The 20,232-nt window shown below is 50.3% G+C and overlaps 1 protein-coding gene across 10 annotated transcripts; it reads left to right on the top strand.

Moving 5' to 3' along the window:
* The first annotated feature begins 1,036 nt into the window (after window positions 1–1,036).
* On the top strand, window positions 1,037–18,379 carry BRPF1 (bromodomain and PHD finger containing 1). 10 transcript variants are annotated; one of them, XM_066350706.1, is made up of 14 exons: window positions 1,037–1,426; window positions 3,637–4,245; window positions 8,290–9,249; window positions 10,970–11,132; window positions 11,490–11,621; window positions 12,026–12,154; window positions 12,955–13,264; window positions 13,572–13,892; window positions 14,214–14,498; window positions 14,992–15,139; window positions 16,064–16,200; window positions 16,303–16,421; window positions 16,742–16,896; window positions 17,571–18,379. In XM_066350706.1, exons 2-14 carry the CDS (start codon window positions 3,647–3,649, stop codon window positions 17,752–17,754), a joined length of 3,642 nt encoding a protein of 1,213 aa, XP_066206803.1. In that variant the 5' UTR covers window positions 1,037–1,426; window positions 3,637–3,646; the 3' UTR covers window positions 17,755–18,379. The 10 variants fall into 10 exon arrangements, with proteins under 10 accessions (XP_066206803.1, XP_066206802.1, XP_066206801.1 ...); XM_066350705.1 differs by having other exon boundaries at window positions 13,569–13,892; XM_066350704.1 differs by having other exon boundaries at window positions 12,026–12,172.
* The last annotated feature ends 1,853 nt before the right edge of the window (window positions 18,380–20,232 follow it).

The following is a 20,232-nucleotide window of genomic DNA, read 5'->3' as shown; positions in this document are numbered from 1 at the left end:
AGTTCACTTCATAACTACTACTAAATGGCCTAGACACATTAAAATCAACTCTGCCAGTTTTGAGACCATCTTCCAACCGGCAAAGTGTAGCCATGATATATGTCCCCGCCAACCTACAGGGTTCCAGGCATCTGAACCCCATTTTACCGTAAACAAACCCTTTCACACCCAACAGCCCTCTGCACCTTCCCAAAACTGCCCCTTCTTTCGGATCCACACCCTTACTCCAGTCCGGCTCCATTACCTTTCCCAAGCTCCTTCCCTTTCCTTCAGCCACGCCCGTTATTCCTAACCTGGTCCGCCCTTTCCGTCCTGTCCCGCCCCTTTACCTTTCCCAAGCCACGCCCCTTCCCTTAAGGATTGCTGCGCCAGGTCTGTGTATCCTCACCTTACAGGCCCATTTAAAGCCCCGCCCTTTCTTTTCTGAGGCCCACTCTTCAGTTTAGCCCCAATCTTTGCTCGGGTTCAGTCCCTAGTCTCTTCGCTCGGAGCCACTTTACAGATGGCCCCGCCCACTTCCCAACTCCGCCCCTCCCTATCCCCCACCCCATAGGCTGGTTTATTCTCTTCAGCTGGCCCGCCCCTATCCATAAATTCTGCCCTTCCTTAGGCTCAAGCCGGCGTCCCTCTTGCTCCCGGCCCTGCCTCCAGCCCCGCCCTGTGGCTCCGGCCCCGCCTCGCCCCCTTCCTCTGAGACCAAGGCCAGGTCTCTACCGCAGCCGCGACGCCAGTAGGGGGAGGGAGAAAGGAGGGAGGAGACAAGGGGGGGAAGGGAGAAGGGCGGGCTCCTCATGCCCAGTCCGGCGCTCGACGTTCGTGGTTGCAGATTCGCCACACACGTCCCGCAACTCCGGAACCTTGGTACCGCTACTTTAATCTCCATAAACTCAGCACTAAGATGAAGGTGCTAGAGAAGTCCTCTAGGGTGTTCAGGGCCCTTACGAAACCCAGAGAATGGTCTCTCGAGCCTCAGCTGGCGGGCGGGGATCTGTGGCGAAAGTGCAGTTCGGCAGCACCGCGGCACCACGTTTACCCTGCGCAGACGCCGTCGCCGCCGCTGCTGCCGCCGCTGCTGTCCCTGCCTTTGCCGCCACCGTCTTCGCCGCCGCTGTCCCCGCTCTGCCTCCGGGAGCCTCCATTGTTCCGGCGGCGCTGGGTCCCGTGGTCGGGCAACTTAGGGGCTCTCGAAACGGGAGGCAACCGACAGAGTTGAGACACAGGGGAGCCGGCGGGACCGGGAGCGGCGGGGTTCAGCGCGGGAATCCCGGGGAGCCGGGGCCACAGCGTGGAGCGGCAGGGGCTTGGGGTGGCGAGGTCTGAGGTTTCCGGAGTTGGGGCTCCCCCTCCCCGGCCCGTCTTTCCCCGCCAAGTGGAGTCGGAGCCCCAGCGGGCGGCCCCGGCGATGAGCCCGGACTCGAGGTGGCCGGTGAGTACGGGCCCGGGACCAGGGCGGGAGTGGCCAGCCGGGAAGGGGTTGACTACTTTTGTGGGGCGCGCACTAAGCTGCTCTGCTCAAGTGTCTGTCCCTCGGATCCCTCCAGCTGAGAGAACTGACAGTGTCTTCTCTCCCAGCGGGCATCCTGGGGCAACAGTGTATCCTTTGGGGCTCCCAGGGTCAACCGCAGGAGGGGAGCCTCGTTTAACTTGTTACACTTAGATAAAAGGGAAATATCGCCGCATCCGGGAGAGGGCTGCGGGCACCGCTGGGTCTAGTCTGATCTCTCCGGTTCCTGCCCCCTACTTCCTCCATCCCCTTAAGCTCCTCCGCGGTATCCCTGGGCCCCGGGCCCTACCCACAGGCTTTCAACCTAAGTTCTCGGCTCCTTCTCCTGTGTCTCTGCCACTGGGTCCCAGCGGGACATCTGCCTGGGGCTCTGTGCTACTTCGGAAGCCAGGGAACCGGGGCAGCTGAGCTGCAGCATTCACCAGGGACTCATCATTGAAAGAGAGCTTATTTGTGCTTCCATTTGTCTGTGTTTAAAGACATAGAAGCAGATAGGAAGTAGAATGGAGCTGGAGTTGAAATAGTAGTTTTACTAATGTGGAAGTGTCAGGTGTCTTGACAGAGAGACTGAAGCAGACCACTTGCTTGGTTAAGCTGCAGAAGAATAGAAGTCTAGAGTGGGTCACTGTCAGGGAGCTCAGGGTCCTACTGCCTGGAATGGTGCTAAGCCCTAGCTGAATTGTTAAACACATCTAAGCCCAGAGAAACTGGGGCAGTCTGTGACTAAGCTGGGCTTCCTGGGGGCTGGTGCCATCTGCTGTCTCCATTCACCCAGGAACACTGGAGGGGAGACAGGGAGAGCCCTGAGGGCCAGCCTGGATTGAGTATGCCTGGATTGTCCTGTTCCTGTTTGTACCCTTAGGGCTTGGTACTGCTACCAGGGCCAGGGCATAGGCTTCCCTTAAAGACCTCAGAAATGAACTAATTCTATAATCCAGTGATTTCTGTTGGAGTCTAAGACTACCCATTCAAGCTTATACATGAGCTAACACTAGCCTTCATCCATCTCTCTCAGCTCCAAATCTGGTGAACCCCTCATTCAGCTATTCATTCAACAGGTTATTCACTTGCCAAAAACTGTCCACTACATTCCAAGTACTGAGTATACAGAGGTAGGTAGGCCCTGGTGGGTAAGCACTGCATAGCTAGTCCCAGTCTAGTGGGTGGAGACAAAGAAGTAAGAATAGAATGCTATGAAAACACAACTTGCATAGGAGAGAAGTCATAACAGAACAAGAGGCATTTGATCTGGGTTTTGAAGAATGAGTAGGAGTTCACCAATCAGAAAGGATGAAAGGTACTCCAAATAGAGATCATCTTGCAGGAATGAGAGGTTATAACATTCAGGAAATGGCAAATTGCCCTGGATAGACAAAAGCACAGCTGTCTACTGGTGAAGAGAAGAGTCTAGAAAGGAGGACTAGGTCTTACAGTGAAAGAGCATTTGAATGTTTTGGGGGTTTTTTTGGTTTTTTTTTTTTTTACAGAGACAGAGAGAGGGATAGACAGGGACAGACAGACAGGAACAGAGAGAGATGAGAAGCATCAATCATTAGTTTTTCATTGCGTGTTGCAACACTTTAGTTGTTCATTGATTGCTTTCTCATATGTGCCTGGACCGCGGGACTTCAGCAGACCTAGTAACCCCTTGTTGGAGCCAGCGACCTTGGGTTCAAGCTGGTGGGCTTTTGCTCAAACCAGATGAGCCCGTGCTTGAGCTGGCGACCTCGGGGTCTCAAACCTGGGTCCTCCGCATCCCAGTCCGACACTATCCACTGCGCCACAGCTGGGTCAAGGCAGCATTTGAATGTTAACAGAGAATTTGGATATTATCCTGAAGTAAGTAGGGAGCATCAGATTTTAATCAGATCGAAATGACTATTGCTACTTGGTAAAAAGATCCTTTGACCACATTATGCAAGGTTAGACTAAAAGAGTTGAGGCATACGGCAGAAGGACCAGGCAACAGGTAATGGGGCCAAGATTATGGCCATGGTGTGGAGGAGATGGCATTTGGAGATGCTACAGAGGTAGGCTGGCAAGAATCCTTGAGGAGAGGGAAGACTAGAGGGAGTGGAGTGGGTGGCCAGGAATTCTTCCTGGGCTTACGCTAACTTATCTCTGTATTCTAGATGTGACAGCATGGGGGTGGACTTTGACGTGAAGACTTTCTGCCACAACTTGCGGGCAACTAAGCCGCCATATGAGTGCCCCGTGGAGACTTGCCGCAAGGTCTACAAGAGTTACAGTGGTATTGAGTACCACCTGTACCATTATGACCACGACAACCCACCACCCCCGCAGCAGACTCCACTCCGCAAGCACAAGAAGAAAGGGCGCCAGTCACGCCCAGCCAACAAGCAGTCGCCCAGCCCCTCAGAGGTATCACAGTCACCAGGCCGTGAGGTGATGAGCTATGCACAGGCCCAGCGCATGGTGGAGGTAGACCTGCATGGCCGCGTCCACCGCATCAGCATCTTTGACAACCTGGATGTGGTGTCAGAGGATGAGGAGGCCCCCGAGGAGACCCCTGAGAATGGCAGCAACAAAGAGAACACTGAGACGCCGGCTGTGACACCCAAGTCTGGCAAGCATAAGAACAAGGAGAAGCGTAAGGATTCCAACCATCACCACCACCATAATGCTTCTGCCAGCACCACTCCCAAGCTGCCAGAAGTAGTATACCGGGAGTTGGAGCAGGACACCCCTGATGCCCCACCCCGACCAACTTCCTATTACCGGTAAGGCCACCTCTGCCTCCCAACTCTGGAACACTTGTCAGGGAGGGCTCAGGAGCTGGAGAGTAGTGACAGACAACAGATAGGAGAGTGGCAGGGATAAAGGATAGCAGGAGCACACTGGTCCTATCAGGACAGTGAGAGGAACAGTTACCTACGTAAATGATGTTGGCACTTACTACAACTACTCCCTCATGTTATTCTCACCACCAACTCAGGTAGGTATTGTTCTCCTTCTACAGATGAAGAAACTACAGTTTAGAAAGGGGGGCAGGCCTGACCAGGCGGTGGTGCAGTGGATAGAGCATCCGACTGGGATGTGGAGGACCCAGGTTCAAGACCCCAAGGTTGCCAGCTTGAGCGCAGGCTCATCTGGTTTGAGCAAAGCTCACCAGCTTGGACCCAAGGTCGCTGGCTTGAGCAAGGGGTTGCTTGGTCTGCTGAAGGCCCACAGTCAAGGCACATATGAGAAATCAATCAATGAACAACTAAGGTGTTGCAACGAAAACCTGATGATTAATGCTTCTCATCTCTCTGTGTTCCTGTCTGTCTGTCCCTATCTATCCTTCTCTCTGACTCTCTCTCTCTGTAAAAAACAAAGAAAGAAAGGGGGGCAGATTTATCAAAAGTCACGTGCCAGTAGGTAGCCAGTAATTATTCAAACCCAGGTCCCTCTGACTCTGAAGCTGCATTATTTCCACTGTATCAAAGGATCCCTTCTCTAGTTCCTGACCCTCTCCACTCCATCACTGTGTGACCTCACAAAAGGCATCTGGCTTCTGGTGTTCTAGTGACCCCATCTGTAGAGCAGGTTTAATGTTCCTCTGCTGGCCTAAAGGTAAAAGACTAGGGACACTGATTTCATAAGGTCCTAAAAGCAATCTATAAATCTGCAGAGGTAATTTTGTGATTATTTGTTCCATTATTGTCACTCATCCTTTATTATGCCTAAGCAGTATTTCCATCAACTATATATATTTTGTACTCCTCCAATGACCCTTTTATTTATTTCATTTAATTGTTTCTTGGTACCCTACTTCCTTCCAAAAATTAGTCATAGTGGCTCCTAATAGTCACAGGCATAGGCTAAATTCCTTTAGTATGAGGCAAAAAAATGAAGGGTTGGGGACAGTGTGGTGGTAAAATCACATACAGAAAGCCTAGCTGAAGGATGGATGGTACAAAAACCAAGTATAAAACTTACCCCTGCCTGACCAGGCGGTGGCGCAGTGGATAGAGCGTCGGATTGGGATGCGGAGGACCCAGGTTCGAGACCCCGAGGACCCAGGTTCAAGACCCCGAGGTCGCCAGTGCCAGCTTGAGCGCGGGCTCATCTGGTTTGAGCAAAAGCCTACCAGCTTGAACCCAAGGTCGCTGGATCCAGCAAGGGGTTACTCGGTCTGCTGAAGGCCCACGGTCAAGGCACATATGAGAAAGCAATCAATGAACAACTAAGGTGTCACCACGAAAAACTAATGATTGATGCTTCTCATCTCCCTCTGTTCCTGTCTGTCTGTCCCTGTCTATCCCTCTCTCTGACTCACTCTCTGTCTCTGTAAAAAAAAAAACAACAAAAAAAAAAACTTACCCCTAAGAGTCTTGGCATCCAAAGCAAAAGGTCATTCTAATGAGTTAGTTCAGGAACTGTCTTTGGTGTCGACTACTCAGAAGGCCTGATCTTTGAGGACTTATAAAGGTTTTTATTTGAAAGGGTTTTACCAAAAGTATAATCCCTGTGATACTCTAAATCTCATAAGAGCAAATCTGTGGGAACCCAAGTAATTTGGCTGTCACTTCTCTCTCTCCTGTTCCCATGTTAGCCAGTATCCTTCCTTCCATTCTTTCATCTCCCCAGCCAAGCTCCACCTCCTTTTGACTTTCCACTCTCTCTTTTCTGTTAGCACTGTCTTGCCAACCCCCCAAAAAGAGACCCCTCTTTATGGTTTCCTCCTAATGGCACTGTGCTCTGATAGGTAGCTCAACTCAGGTCATTTTGCTCCTGTTCTTCCTCCTTCCACTGAGGTTCACTCTTTCCTCCTGGGAATCAGGGGTGTTCTCCAGAGCAGCACTTAGCTGGTGCACTGCCAATGGTTGGGAGATATGTTGTGTATAATTTATTTACTACTGTCAGCAAAACTGCCCAAGTTTTGGCAGTGATGTGTTTTTTATATAAATCTGAGTTCATCTCTGCTCTCACCACTTTCTCTTGCTTCTCACCACTTTCTCTTGCTTGCATCTGATATGCTTTCTTGAGGCAAAGGCAAAGGGTGGAGTGTCAGCTTGCGTACCAGGAATTATACATAACATGCTGCCTATCTTATCTGTGTTGTAACCTGTAATCTGTGTGCATTGTGGGAGTGTGTTACGCACCATCAAGTAATGTCATGTGTGTCATAGCAGAGAAAAGTTATAGAGCTGTTGCCAAGATCTAGAAGGGGCCATATGGTTCATACTAGCCCTGAGCCACACCCTTTTTCAAGGACGAGGACGTTGCAGTCACTTTAGGAAAGAGGTAAAGTACTCAGGAGTAAGCTGCTTCCTATACATAGTATTTAGTCTCTCTCCCTTTCTACCCATAAAATACCTTTCAAATGAACAACACTGAGACCCTATTTCTATGTGGTGAAGTAGACATGCTTCCTGCTCCTATCCTGTAGTGAAGGAGTTCAACACATAGACAGCTATAACATAAGGTAGGGTAGTGGGTTAAAGCTATACAAAAGCTAACATTCATTGAGTACTTGCTGTATGCCAGGTACTGTCCCTAAGTACTTCACCTGTATTCATTCAGTGCTCATAATAGCTATATGAAACAGGTTCATGTTAGCATCACCACTTTAAGATGAGGAAACCTAGGCCCGGGGAGGTTAACTCACTTGCCTACTATCATAAAAAGCATGGCTTCAGAGTCTGTATTTGCCTGGTCTGCTCTAGCACGAGAGTCCCATTTCCTTTGTGGAGAGTAGAGAGGAGGGGTGGCCTGCTATATGCCACTTGATTTAGCCCATTCATTTTTGTAATGCCATTTAATCCTGACAGCATCTTTGGGAGCAAGTAGTATTATCTTAATTCCATCATCAATAAAACCGAGGTTCAGAAAGCAGTGATGTCCTGAAAGTCACAAAGTGGCAGAGCCGGGATTTAAATTTAGGTCGTTAGAAGCTAAAGCTCTGATCTTTTCATTGTAGCTCCCTATATCTTTACAATACTAGATAGAGTCCAGGTGACCTAGACTGGACTAGTATGGTAAGCACATGAGGAGCCTGCTCTGACTCCCAGGTACCTTCTGGCCCAGTGAGTGCCACAAGGTGGAGTTTGAATCCTGCTCTGCCACTTCCTGTTTGTGTGACCTTGCTGTGTTGGGCAATTAACTAACTTTTCAAAGTTTGAGTTTCCTCATCTGCAAAATGAGGGCAATAAGAACATTAACCCTATGGCTATGGTGGAAATAAATGTAAAAACTTAGCACAATGCCTGGCTTATAGTAGCTGCTCAGTAAATCTTAGCAATTCTGACTGGTCTCCCAATGCTATCCAGAGAACATAGTACCTGTAGTTTGAGGGAGCCCTGAGTTGATGCTGGCAACAGCTGACAAGACCCACAGCAGCTCTAACCAGGACACTGCCAGTTGGTACTAAAAACAACTTTTATATCATTTGCAAGTGTCACCTGAGGACTTTCCCTGACTCTGCACCATCCCCTACCTTTAGGAGACTGGCTGAGCCTCTCCACTTTGCAGAAGATAGTGTGGCATCTAGGACATGAGGTTAGGAGTTGGAAGACCTAATTTCACATCCTAGCTCTACCATTTTCTCACAAGGGAGCTGGCACGGGTGAAGCAACCTCTCTAAACCTATGTTTCCTTTTCTGCAAAGCAGAAATGATTATAGGACCTGTTGTACCTGGTGTTAAGGTAAGGATGGAGTGAGACAACATATGTAAAGGTACAGGCCTGTCCTACACAGTAAGTGCTTGGCAAACATAACCTATTCTTTAAACGAGTGAAATCTCAACCATATGATGCTGAGCAGCCTCTGTGCACTGCAGGTACATTGAGAAGTCAGCAGAGGAGCTGGATGAGGAGGTAGAATATGACATGGATGAAGAGGACTATATCTGGTTGGATATCATGAATGAGCGACGGAAGACAGAGGGTGTGAGTCCCATCCCACAGGAGATCTTTGAATACTTAATGGACCGGCTGGAAAAGGAGTCCTACTTTGAGAGCCACAATAAAGGCGACCCCAATGCACTAGTGGACGAGGATGCCGTGTGCTGTATCTGCAATGATGGTGAATGCCAGAACAGCAATGTCATCCTCTTCTGTGACATGTGCAACCTAGCTGTACACCAAGAGTGCTACGGCGTCCCCTATATCCCTGAGGGCCAGTGGCTGTGCCGCCGCTGCCTACAATCACCCTCCCGTGCTGTGGACTGTGCCCTGTGCCCCAACAAGGGTGGTGCCTTTAAGCAGACAGATGATGGGCGCTGGGCCCATGTGGTGTGTGCCCTGTGGATCCCTGAGGTCTGCTTCGCCAACACAGTCTTCCTGGAGCCAATTGACAGCATCGAGCACATCCCACCAGCTCGCTGGAAGCTGACATGCTACATTTGCAAACAGCGGGGCTCAGGGGCCTGCATCCAGTGCCACAAGGCCAACTGCTACACAGCCTTCCATGTGACATGTGCCCAGCAGGCTGGCCTTTACATGAAGATGGAGCCTGTGCGGGAGACAGGTGCCAATGGCACCTCCTTCAGCGTCCGGAAAACAGCCTACTGTGACATCCATACACCCCCAGGTTCGGCACGCCGCCTACCTGCCCTGTCCCACAGTGAGGGTGAGGAGGATGAGGAAGAAGAGGAGGATGAGGGTAAGAGTTGGAGTTCAGAGAAAGTCAAGAAGGCCAAGGCCAAGTCCCGGATCAAGATGAAGAAGGCACGGAAGATCCTGGCAGAGAAGAGGGCAGCAGCACCTGTGGTGTCAGTGCCCTGCATCCCACCACACAGGTATGTGGGGAGCAGGTGGACAGGTTGGTGAGGCAAGAACAAGCCCTCCTAGAGACTGACAGCCCCCTGAGTGAAGTGACAGGATTGGGTTGTCTTCTTATCAGGAACTAGATAAAATTTTAAAAAGTACTTGGCCTATGGTTGCACAATGGATAGAGCATCGACCTGGAACATTGAGGTCACTGGTTCAAAACCCTGGGTTTGCCTCGTCAAGGCACATACAACAAGCAGCAAACAAGCAATGAACAGTGGTAGTCAACCTGGTCCCTACCACCCACTAGTGGGCATTCCAGTTTTCATGGTGGGCAGCCGCGGAACAACCAAAGTATAAATAAAAAGATAGATTTAACTATAGTAAGTTGTTTTATAAAGAATTTATTTTGGGCCCTGGCCAGTTGGCTCAGTGGTAGAGCGTCCGCCTGGCGTTCAGAAGTCCCGGGTTCGATTCCTGGCCAGGGCACACAGGAGAAGCGCCCATCTGCTTCTCCACCCCTCCCCCTCTCCTTCCTCTCTGTCTCTCTCTTCCTCTCCCGCAGCGAGGCTCCATTGGAGCAAAGATGGCCCGGGCACTGGGGATAGCTCCTTGGCCTCTGCCCCAGGCGCTAGAGTGGCTCTGGTCACAACAGAGCGACGCCCCGGAGGGGCAGAGCATCGCCCCCTGGTGGACAGAGCGTCGCCCCCTGGTGGGCGTGCCGGGTGGATCCCAGTCAGGCGCATGCGGGAGTCTGTCTGACTGTCTCTCCCCGTTTCCAGCTTCAGAAAAATACAAAAAATAAATAAATAAATAGAAGAATTTATTTTGCCAAACTTAGCAAAAATCCAACATAAAGTACTTGGTAAGTAATTATTATTATATGCTTTAACTTGCTGTAACTCTGCTTTATACATTTTTATAAAGTAAAGTTACTTCTTTACTTTATAAATCACCATTACTGTGGAACCAGTGGGCGGTTAGAAAATTTTACTACTAACAGAGATACAAAAATGGGTGGTAGGTATAAAAAGGTTGACTACCCCTGAGCTAAATTGAAGCAACTATGAGTTCACGCTTCTCACTTCCCCCACCCCTCGTCTCTGTAAAATCAATAAATAAAATCTTTTTTTTAAAAATTCAAAAGAGATTAGCTCTAGCAGTTCACTAGACTTTAACATTAGGAGCCAGAAACTTCAAGTTTTATCTGGCAAACCTAACATTTTAAACTGCCCTTCATTTTGATGAGGTAGTTTAAAGATAGAAAGAAAGAGGATCTAATAGCTACTAGCCACAACAGAAGAAATGGAATGAAAAGGGGGTAAGGAAATGCTTAAGGAGTCGCAGTAGTTACTGCCACCAGTGAGTCCAAATAAGAGCTGTAATCAGTAATTTTTAACTCTTACATTACCTGGTTGGTTTCCTATAGTTTTACTGCTATACTTTGTCTTAAAACCTTACAAGGCTTGGTCTAAGTCAGGTATCCATGGTCAAATAGTACTCAGCTTTAGTGACGAGAGCAGTCTTAGAGTCAAACTCCTGGCCCCTGGGTGAACAGTGGAAGGGATCTGTGTTAGTGCTGGGAGTTTGGCTTCCTGTTTGCTGAGTTGCCACTGATGGTACTGTTTACTTTTTGCCTTAAGCCCAGTCATAAGCTTTTTTGACAGTAGCCCATTCAGCCCCATTCAGGAACTCTCGCTAGCCAGAGACCCTTGTTTTACTTCAGAAAATTTGTTCTCCTGCTTCTAGGCTCAGTAAAATTACCAACCGCCTGACTATCCAAAGGAAGAGCCAGTTCATGCAGAGGCTGCACAGCTACTGGACGCTGAAGAGGCAATCACGAAATGGGGTCCCTCTGTTACGTCGCCTGCAGACACACTTGCAGTCTCAGAGAAACTGTGATCAAGTTGGGGTACCGTGTCATATTGCCTCTGGGCTCTGGGAACTAGGACTGGGGGATAAGGATTGAATTTGTGACGATAAAATCCATCTTAGGCTGTTTCCTTTTTTAAGCTAGTCCTCAAACCAGGCTCAGAAAGAAATCCTTACAGATTATTCACTTGTAGAAGGGTACTGTTCCTGTGTGTCTATGTATTTACTCAACAAGTATATACCAGGCATTGGCACAGGGGACACCTGGGTTGAGGAGAACCTGCCAGTAAATTCCTGTGCTCCTCCTTTGGGTTTACCTGCTCTTAACCCAAGTTTCCTGGGCTATCATCCCCTCTGGCTCCCTAAACATCTCCTGACCCCCTTTTTACTTCTACAGAGAGATTCTGAGGATAAGAACTGGGCCCTCAAAGAACAGCTCAAGTCCTGGCAGCGGCTCCGGCATGACCTAGAGCGAGCTCGGCTGCTGGTGGAGTTGATCCGCAAGCGGGAGAAACTCAAAAGGGAGACGGTGAGTGCTCCTGGGTCAGCTCTACTTTACAGAAGAGAAAACATCTGGGAGAAGGAAAAGCCTGTATTGCCTAGCCAGGAAGCAACAGGGTGGATAATGGAGTCTGGTGTCCTGGTGCTCAATGTGCTCTCAGGCCCACCGGAAACAGAATGTCACAGGAGAGTATGAATGGAACTCTAAATTATGTAATAAGTAGTTAATGCTATAAGTTCAATTAAAGAAGGAAAATCCCAGTTGGGGAATTTCACTGGGTGGGACCTTGTAGAAGGTAGACCTGAGTGAGTACAACCAGTTGTTGGGGTGGGAAGGAAGGTGAATTCCCAAACCAGCTATGGCCATCTCCTCAGACCTCTCTCCCAAGGGACTGGCCTGGGCCTAGCTGATTGGGCCTTTATGTGTGTCAGATCAAGGTCCAGCAGATTGCCATGGAAATGCAGCTGACTCCTTTCCTCATCCTCCTTCGCAAAACCTTGGAGCAGCTCCAAGAGAAGGACACAGGCAACATCTTCAGCGAGCCGGTCCCTCTGTCTGAGGTAACCGAATTGGACGAAGTAAGAATCCCTTCCCCTCACTCCACCTTCTTTCTGTTCCTCTCCCAGTTGGACCCCTGCTGCAGGTCTGGGCCAGGGACTAGGAGGGGACCTTGAAGAGAGGGGATGGTGGCTCTGGGGCTCCAGGATGAACTGGAGCCACATGCATCACCTGGACTCTGTCTTGTCCCTGTCATACCCCAAAGGCCCAGAATGGGAGGCAATCTGCCCTCCCTCCCCAGAGGCAGGGACTGAGTCTGCCAAATGAATAATCCCAGGGCAGGAAGACACTTTCGGGGTGCTGAACCCTAGAACGGAGACTTTAGAAGGCTCAGCACCTAAAGAACCATCTCTGAAGCCCTAGGTCCTGACTGGCAGACTCTTCTCTCTAAAAGGTATAAAATGAGAGGCCTGAGGCAGCAGCTTCCTTATCAGTCTTAATGATAAGTATAAAAGAGTTATAGGAATGCAAGGTGGTGTTATTTCTAGAGTACGACCCTACCTATTTTCTTACTGAAGCCTCATATGGCTCTAGCGGATGGATTAGGAAGTAATTTTATCACTGTTTTCCAGGCCAGGAAAAGAAGGCCCAGAGAGGTTAAGAGACTTGCCAAGGTCACACAGCTTGTGACTGGTAAAGTCAAGACTGAATCCAGCTCTCCTTTCCCCTGTGCTATATGCCTACCTCTAACTGTGGTGGGAGGAGGTTGCTGAATGCATTTCAGGGGGTGGTGTTAGGAACAGGGGTTCAAGGGGAATGAGAAGCATATCTCCACTTAGCCACACCTACCCTACTCTCCCAGGTTCCTGACTACCTAGACCACATCAAAAAGCCCATGGACTTTTTCACCATGAAGCAGAACTTGGAGGCTTATCGCTACCTGAACTTTGATGATTTTGAGGAAGACTTCAACCTCATCGTCAGCAACTGCCTCAAGTATAATGCCAAGGACACCATCTTCTACCGGGCAGCAGTGCGGCTCCGTGAGCAGGGTGGTGCTGTGCTCCGCCAGGCCCGGCGTCAGGCAGAAAAAATGGGCATCGACTTTGAGACGGGCATGCATATCCCCCACGGCCTGGCTGGAGACGAGGCCCCGCACCACACTGAAGATGGTGGGTGATGAATCACACACACATAGAGGCCAATGGTAGAGATGAACAGTTCCTCCTGGAGCAGGTAGTGTAGGCAGGAAGCAGTTAGCTGAGCAGTGGCAAGCTATCGCTAGGAATGCTCACCAGAAATCCAGACTGGGTGAATGGATAGCAATGCCTGTCCACATCTTGGTGCTGTTATTTTCTGGCTGTTCTTGGTGAGAAGCTGAGGGGAGATGAGTGGGTTTCTTGCTGCCTGCCAAGATTTAAGGGGTCCAGAGAGCTGTCCTGAGTCTGACCTTTTTCCCTCCATCCCCACCCCTAGCAGTGGAAGAAGAGAGGCTGGTCCTGCTAGAGAACCAGAAACACCTGCCAGTGGAAGAGCAGCTGAAGTTGTTGCTGGAGCGGCTGGATGAAGTGAATGCCAGCAAGCAGAGTGTGGGCCGCTCACGGCGTGCAAAGATGATCAAGAAAGAGATGACAGCACTGCGGCGGAAGCTTGCCCACCAGCGGGAAACTGGAAGGGATGGGCCTGAGCGGCATGGCCCCTCCAGCCGGGGCAGCCTGACACCCCACCCGGCAGCCTGTGACAAGGATGGGCAGACAGACAGTGCCGCTGAGGAGAGCAGCAGCCAGGAGACAAGCAAAGGTCTGAACCCCATAGCAAGGTGGACCCCAAAGTAAATCAGACTTTGACTCCGCAGCACAGATTCAGCCCCTGCCATCCCCAAGGCAGAGGTCTTTCCTGCACAGCTAGCTGTACTTTCTCCCTCATTTCACAAGCAGGGACCTCTTAGCTGCCTCTCTGGCTATTTTTGTAAGAGACACTGTTCCCAATTTCATGATCCCCAAATCATCTCCCCAACAATAGCTGTAGTAATGGTCCTATACACCCAAGGCATAGCCTGGACATCCACCCTTCCCACATGAGGCCCCTCACCAACTCTCCTTCTCTCTTTCTCTGCTCCAGGCCTGGGTCCCAACATGTCCTCAACCCCCGCACATGAGGTGGGCAGGAGAACCTCAGTTCTGTTCTCCAAAAAGAACCCGAAGACAGCTGGACCGCCCAAGAGGCCGGGCCGGCCCCCCAAAAACCGGGAGAGCCAGATGACCCCCAGCCACGGAGGCAGTCCTGTGGGGCCCCCCCAGCTCCCCATCATGAGCTCCCTGCGTCAGCGCAAGCGGGGTAGGAGCCCCCGGCCCAGTTCGAGCTCAGACAGCGACAGTGATAAATCCACAGAAGACCCCCCAATGGGTGAGCCTCACTATCACCCAGTCCCCCAAGAGAGTGAGCAAAGCTGCCATCCTTCCCAACATAATTTCCACCTATCCCTTCATTTGCCCATAATATCAGAGCTAGAAGGGCCCTTAGGAATTCTTTAATTCAATCCCCTCATTTTACAAACTGGGAGACTAAAACCCAAAGACACTGATCTAGCTAGATTCCCATCTAGAGCCCCCTCCATTGTATCACTTTACCTTTTCTTTTCTCACCCTCCTTGGGGATCTCCTGCCCTTTAAGCCATTTGTGTCCTAAGGTCTATAATTGCCAAGGGAAGTGTAAGGGGTGGGCCAGGGCTGTGGCCAGCTGTGGTGGACACTGCCCAGAGCTAGCCCTGCTGGCCAAGGTTGGAGGAATTTTCCACACAGAATGGGAAGCCAGGCTCTAAGTACCTCTTACCCCCATGCCATCTCTGATCTACATCTTCCTGACCGATTCCTTTCCTCCTCCCCCTCCCCCAACCAAGACTTACCAGCCAATGGCTTCAGCAGTGGAAATCAGCCAGTAAAGAAGAGTTTCTTGGTATACCGTAATGACTGCAGCCTTCCCCGGAGCAGCTCAGACTCTGAGTCCAGCAGCAGTAGCAGCAGCAGCGCTGCCTCAGACCGGACCAGGTACTGGCCCTCCAGATCAAGGCCTGCCTCTTGGGGTGCCCTTCGGGGTTTCCCTATGGGAAGTGGGGCGGCAGCCATCTCAGCCTAGATTAAGATGGCTCAAATCCAAGGTTCTCTGCAAAACAAATGGAATAAATGAGGATATCACCATAATGGAATGGAAAGAACTATAATAAAATGGAAAGAACCATACTGGGTTCAGCTGATATTTCAAAGCAGAGGGTGTAAACTGATGTTCTGTGGCCTGGATTTAGCCTGCAGACATATTTTGTTTGGCCAGCATGGTGTTTTGTGGGGTTTTTGGGGTTTTTTTGTGTGGCAGAGACAGGGAGAGTCAGAGAGAGGGACAGATAGGGACAGACAGATAGGAAGGAAAGAGATGAGGAACATCAATTCTTCATTGCGGTTCCTTAGTTGTTCATTGATTGATTTCTCATATGTGCCTTGAGGCTACAGCAGACCGAGTGACCCCTTGCTCAAGCCATTGACTTTGCACTCAAGCTGGTGATCCTTGCTCAAACCAGATGAGCCCGCGCTCAAGCTGGCGACCTCGGGGTTTTGAACCTGGGTCCTCCACATCCCAGTCTGATGCTCTATTCACTGTGCCACTGCCTGGTCAGGCAGCATGGTGTTTTTTTAAAAAATCCAGAAGTGCCACGTAAAATTCTCAGTTTCTGTATTTTTAAAAATTAGACATGGTAAATCTGGCCAGTATTGCTTTTAGACCAGGCATACATTCATCACTACCACTGCTATATCCAACCCACATCAGTCGAGCCCCTATGGGCATTTGGATTTGAAATTCTTTTAAGTAGTCTCTGTTTTCTGAAAGTCTTAGAAACTGGGGGTTTAAAGAAAAAAGGACACCTACCATGCCATTCTCCACTCCTCCTTTGAGCTGAGCTCCCCTTGTCTTGTCTACAGCACAACACCCTCAAAACAAGGCAGGGGCAAGCCCTCCTTCTCTCGGGGCACATTCCCAGAGGACAGCAGTGAAGATACCTCAGGCACTGAGAATGAGGCCTACTCCGTGGGCACTGGCCGCGGCGTGGGCCACAGCAGTAAGTACCCTCGCCCAAGGCCAGGGATGCTGGGGGCCCAGTGTCCAGGCCTTGCCAGCCCCCTGTCTGCTGATCCCCCCCCTCTCTCCCATTCCTGTGAAGTGGTAAGGAAGAGTCTGGGCCGGGGAGCAGGCTGGCTGTCAGAGGATGAGGACTCCCCGCTGGATGCTCTGGACCTGGTGTGGGCCAAATGCCGAGGGTATCCATCGTACCCAGCACTGGTAGGCTTCTGCTTTTCTTGTTATATCCCTTGCCTGTCAACCCCAGAATACAGCCTCACAATTAGACTTTTCCTACTCTGCTAAGCTGCAGACTACAAGGGTCTTTGGCAGATAGTTAGAGGTCCCTGATTAGTTTCTTCCCTTTTCCTTCCCTTGTACCTTGGACTCAAAAGGTTCAACGTAAGAAGGTCAGCATTGCAGCCCTAGTGTCATGATAACCTTTCTATGTCCCTACTCAAAGGAATTTCCAAATACTTAGGTAGGGTAAGCGTTGGGGAGGAAGGGGACTGAACCAAACCAAGGTCTTATTACTCCTTCAGATCATTGATCCAAAGATGCCCCGGGAAGGTATGTTCCACCATGGGGTTCCCATTCCTGTGCCCCCACTAGAGGTGCTGAAACTTGGGGAGCAGATGACCCAGGAAGCCCGAGAGCATCTCTACCTTGTCCTCTTCTTTGACAACAAACGAACCTGGTAAGGGAGGAGGAGAGCATTTGGTGACTCACAGCCACAAATGCAACCCTGGGCATGGGGGCACGCTGCCATGAAATTCCAGCAACAGACTGGGCTGTCGCAAATCAGTGAGGGAAGAACTGAGATCTTTGAGCAAAAGGATTGTGTTGACCATAAGTCTGAGTGACTGATTGGGCAGCAGCTGACAACACAGCCGTAGCTAGAAACCAAAGGATTATCAGTGACTGACAAATATGGGAGTGTCTCCCTACCCAAACTCCAGTGATTTCCATACAGTTTTCCCAACTCCACCTCCATGGTGACAAGATAGAGATAAAGCAGGCATACACATTCAGACTCTGAATCCCTGTTCTCACTTACATATATAATCTTTTTGTTAATTGTCTGCAGAGGATTTCAATATCAGTAAAGTCTGCCTAGAGCCATGGGACGGTACCTATTTCAGGTTAGGTCAGGGCTCCTTTTCCACCCATAAATACCCTATGGTTACCCCTCAGTGTGACTGTTGACTGGGCTCTTTCATCACTGTGAGCAGGGACTGTGTCTCTTGGCTTCTATAATCCCATTACCCACTAGAGTCTGGCTCTCAGAAGGTGTTTTTAAATGGAGTAAGGAAGGCTGGTGCTTGTTGCTCTCCCAGACTTGACTTATTTGACCCTTACCTCGTCTTACAGGCAGTGGCTGCCTAGAACTAAGCTGGTTCCTCTGGGTGTGAACCAGGACCTCGACAAGGAGAAGATGTTGGAGGGCCGCAAGTCTAACATCCGCAAATCAGTGCAGATCGCCTACCATAGGGCTCTGCAGCACCGCAGCAAGGTCCAGGGCGAGCAGAGCAGCGAAACGAGTGATAGTGACTGACACTGCCCAACACAGCCTACAGTGCCCTGCCACCTCTCTCCCCTTTGCTCACTGTCCTGGAGTGGCACCAGCCTCTGCACTGACTCATTCCTGGTCTTGGGGCCAGTCTCAGGGGAAGCTGGGTGGGGGAGGTCCCTCCTGCCCTGAGTGCAGCTGGACTGTACAGAACACTCCAAGGGTCCATGGTGGCTCTGCACAAGTCAATGGGAGGTCCCACAGGCCAGAAAGCTCCAGAGACCTCATAGCGTTGTAGTGCAGGGTGGTGGGCCAAGGTTAGGACACTGCATAAAACAGGTCATCCCACCATTTCTGCCTGCTCATGCCGGGAGAATCCATAACTGCCTAGTGGCCTGAGGCCCATGCAGGTGGTGAGGTGAACGGGCATCTGCTCAGCCTAACAGTGGGATTGATGTCTGTCCAGCCCAGAAGAGGGGCACTAGGTGACCCCCTCCCCTGCTATTGTAAATACTGTAATTAGTGGAGAATTTAAATTATTCTCATTTGTAACTGCGTTTCCGGGTCGCGCCAGAGTCATTTGGTACTAAAAAGACTGGGGCCTGTCCCCTCTTCCCTTCTTCCCATAGATTCCCCAACCTTTCAAACTGGTTTGTATTTATTTCAAAAGAAAATATATTGATTCTTAGAAAATAAATTGTTTGGAATTCTTGGTTCTTGCCTTCTGCCAAAGCAAAGGGAGGTTCTGTCTCCCAGGGATGGCAAATAATTAGGCCCAAGTGGTTGCTGTCTGCTAAGCATACTGCATTTTTTTTTTTTTTTTGTATTTTTCCGAAGAAACGGGGAGAGACAATCAGACTCCCGCATGCGCCCGACCAGGATCCACCCAGCACGCCCACCAGGGGCAATGCTCGGCCCCTCCGGGGCGTCGCTCTGTGGCGACCAGAGCCACTCTAGCGCCTGGGGCAGAGGCCAAGGAGCCATCCCCAGCGCCCAGGCCATCTTTGCTCCAATGGAGCCTTGGCTGCGGGAGGGGAAGAGAGAGACAGAGAGGAAGGGGGGGGGTGGAGAAGCAAATAGGCGCTTCTCCTATGTGCCCTGGCTGGGAATCGAACCCGGGTCCCCCGCACGCCAGGCCAACGCTCTACCGCTGAGCCAACCGGCCAGGGCCGCATACTGCATTTTTAAGACAACAGCAAAGATAATATGACAGCTCCCATTTCCAACACACTGAGTTGCAGTACCTGTGCTGAGCACCTTTAGATATTCATGTAAGCCCTACATTACCTATAGAGAAGGTTAATAATACGGTGGTTGTGTCCCCATAGATGCAGGTTTAGAAAAATTAAGTAACTTGCCTAAGTTCTCACAACTAGGAAGTTTCAGAGCTAGGATTTTAACTCAGTTCTCTTTGCAAAGTTGGCTCTTAACCAGTATGGTGAACTGCTGGAGGAAGAGTCTACTGCCCATTCTTTTGTGAACTTCAGATGCTTCAAGTCCTTTGCCAGTATGATGGTCCAAGTGCTTCAGTCACTATAGTTGTGGTCTTCCCGTTCTTAACTGGGGACAGCAAGAATGTAGAGGGTTGCTCTTATTCATTCCCAACAGTAGCACCTTTTTTACTGATTCAAACATTCATTGAAGGAATGCCAAGTGCTAGGCACCTAATGGATGAGACAATCACAGGAAGTAATTACCAGTCTTGGAGCTACCAAGTAGAACTGAGACAGCATTTGTCTGATGATACCAAATTCCTGGTACTCCCTGCTAGGCAATGTGGGTGGGGCACAATGATAAATCAGCTGCAAATCTTGCTTTTAAAGAATCTGCAGTCTAATCATACAACAACCAAAAGTCACTATGCTAGAAGGTAAACACTGCCCATTTATTTCAAAGCACAGGTCTAGTTTTTTGTGGCTTTCTCCAGAAGGGATAAAATTACATAATACTTTTTTCTTGGACTGACACAGCAGGCCCCGACACTGAATTTGGCAGATAGGCAGCCTCAGGGCCCACACTTGTCCTTGAGCTCTGAGCTGCCTTTCCCAGTCCCAGAGAAAGCCGCTACATGGGCTGCATTTGGTGCGGCAGTGAGATGGTATTGAACTGAAGGTGCAGACCAGAGAGCCTCAGTAGCAGGCAACGGGCATCTGAGGAGGCGAGACCATCTGAGGAGTCAGGCCTTCGAGTGAAGTCTGTGAGGAGACCTAAGACCAGCAGGCGCAATGACAGAATCCTCAGGAGACAGACACTGAGGAGACACCTCACAGGGGATTCAGTGGGCCGGAGTTGTGTTCGGGTCCGGATCCGATTCTCGGTGAAGAAGGGCTCATCCGAGGAGAACTGAGGTGAGCGAATAGCAGACGGAAAAGGCTCGGTGTAGAAAGGCTCTCTGAAGATGGCGGGAAATAGGATTTACTTGTGCAGGCCAGCAAGCCTGAGGAATCTGGGGCTCTGAGAACTTCAAGCAGTGAGGACAGGAGCCTGAGGGCGCAGTTTCCGCCCAGTACGTGGGGACACTCC

Source organism: Saccopteryx leptura, chromosome 10 (genome assembly GCF_036850995.1).
Source record: "Saccopteryx leptura isolate mSacLep1 chromosome 10, mSacLep1_pri_phased_curated, whole genome shotgun sequence".
NCBI classification, from domain to species: Eukaryota; Metazoa; Chordata; class Mammalia; order Chiroptera; family Emballonuridae; genus Saccopteryx; species Saccopteryx leptura.
The sequence above is the reverse complement of the archived record's forward strand: the minus strand, read 5'-3'. Positions and strand labels throughout refer to the sequence as shown.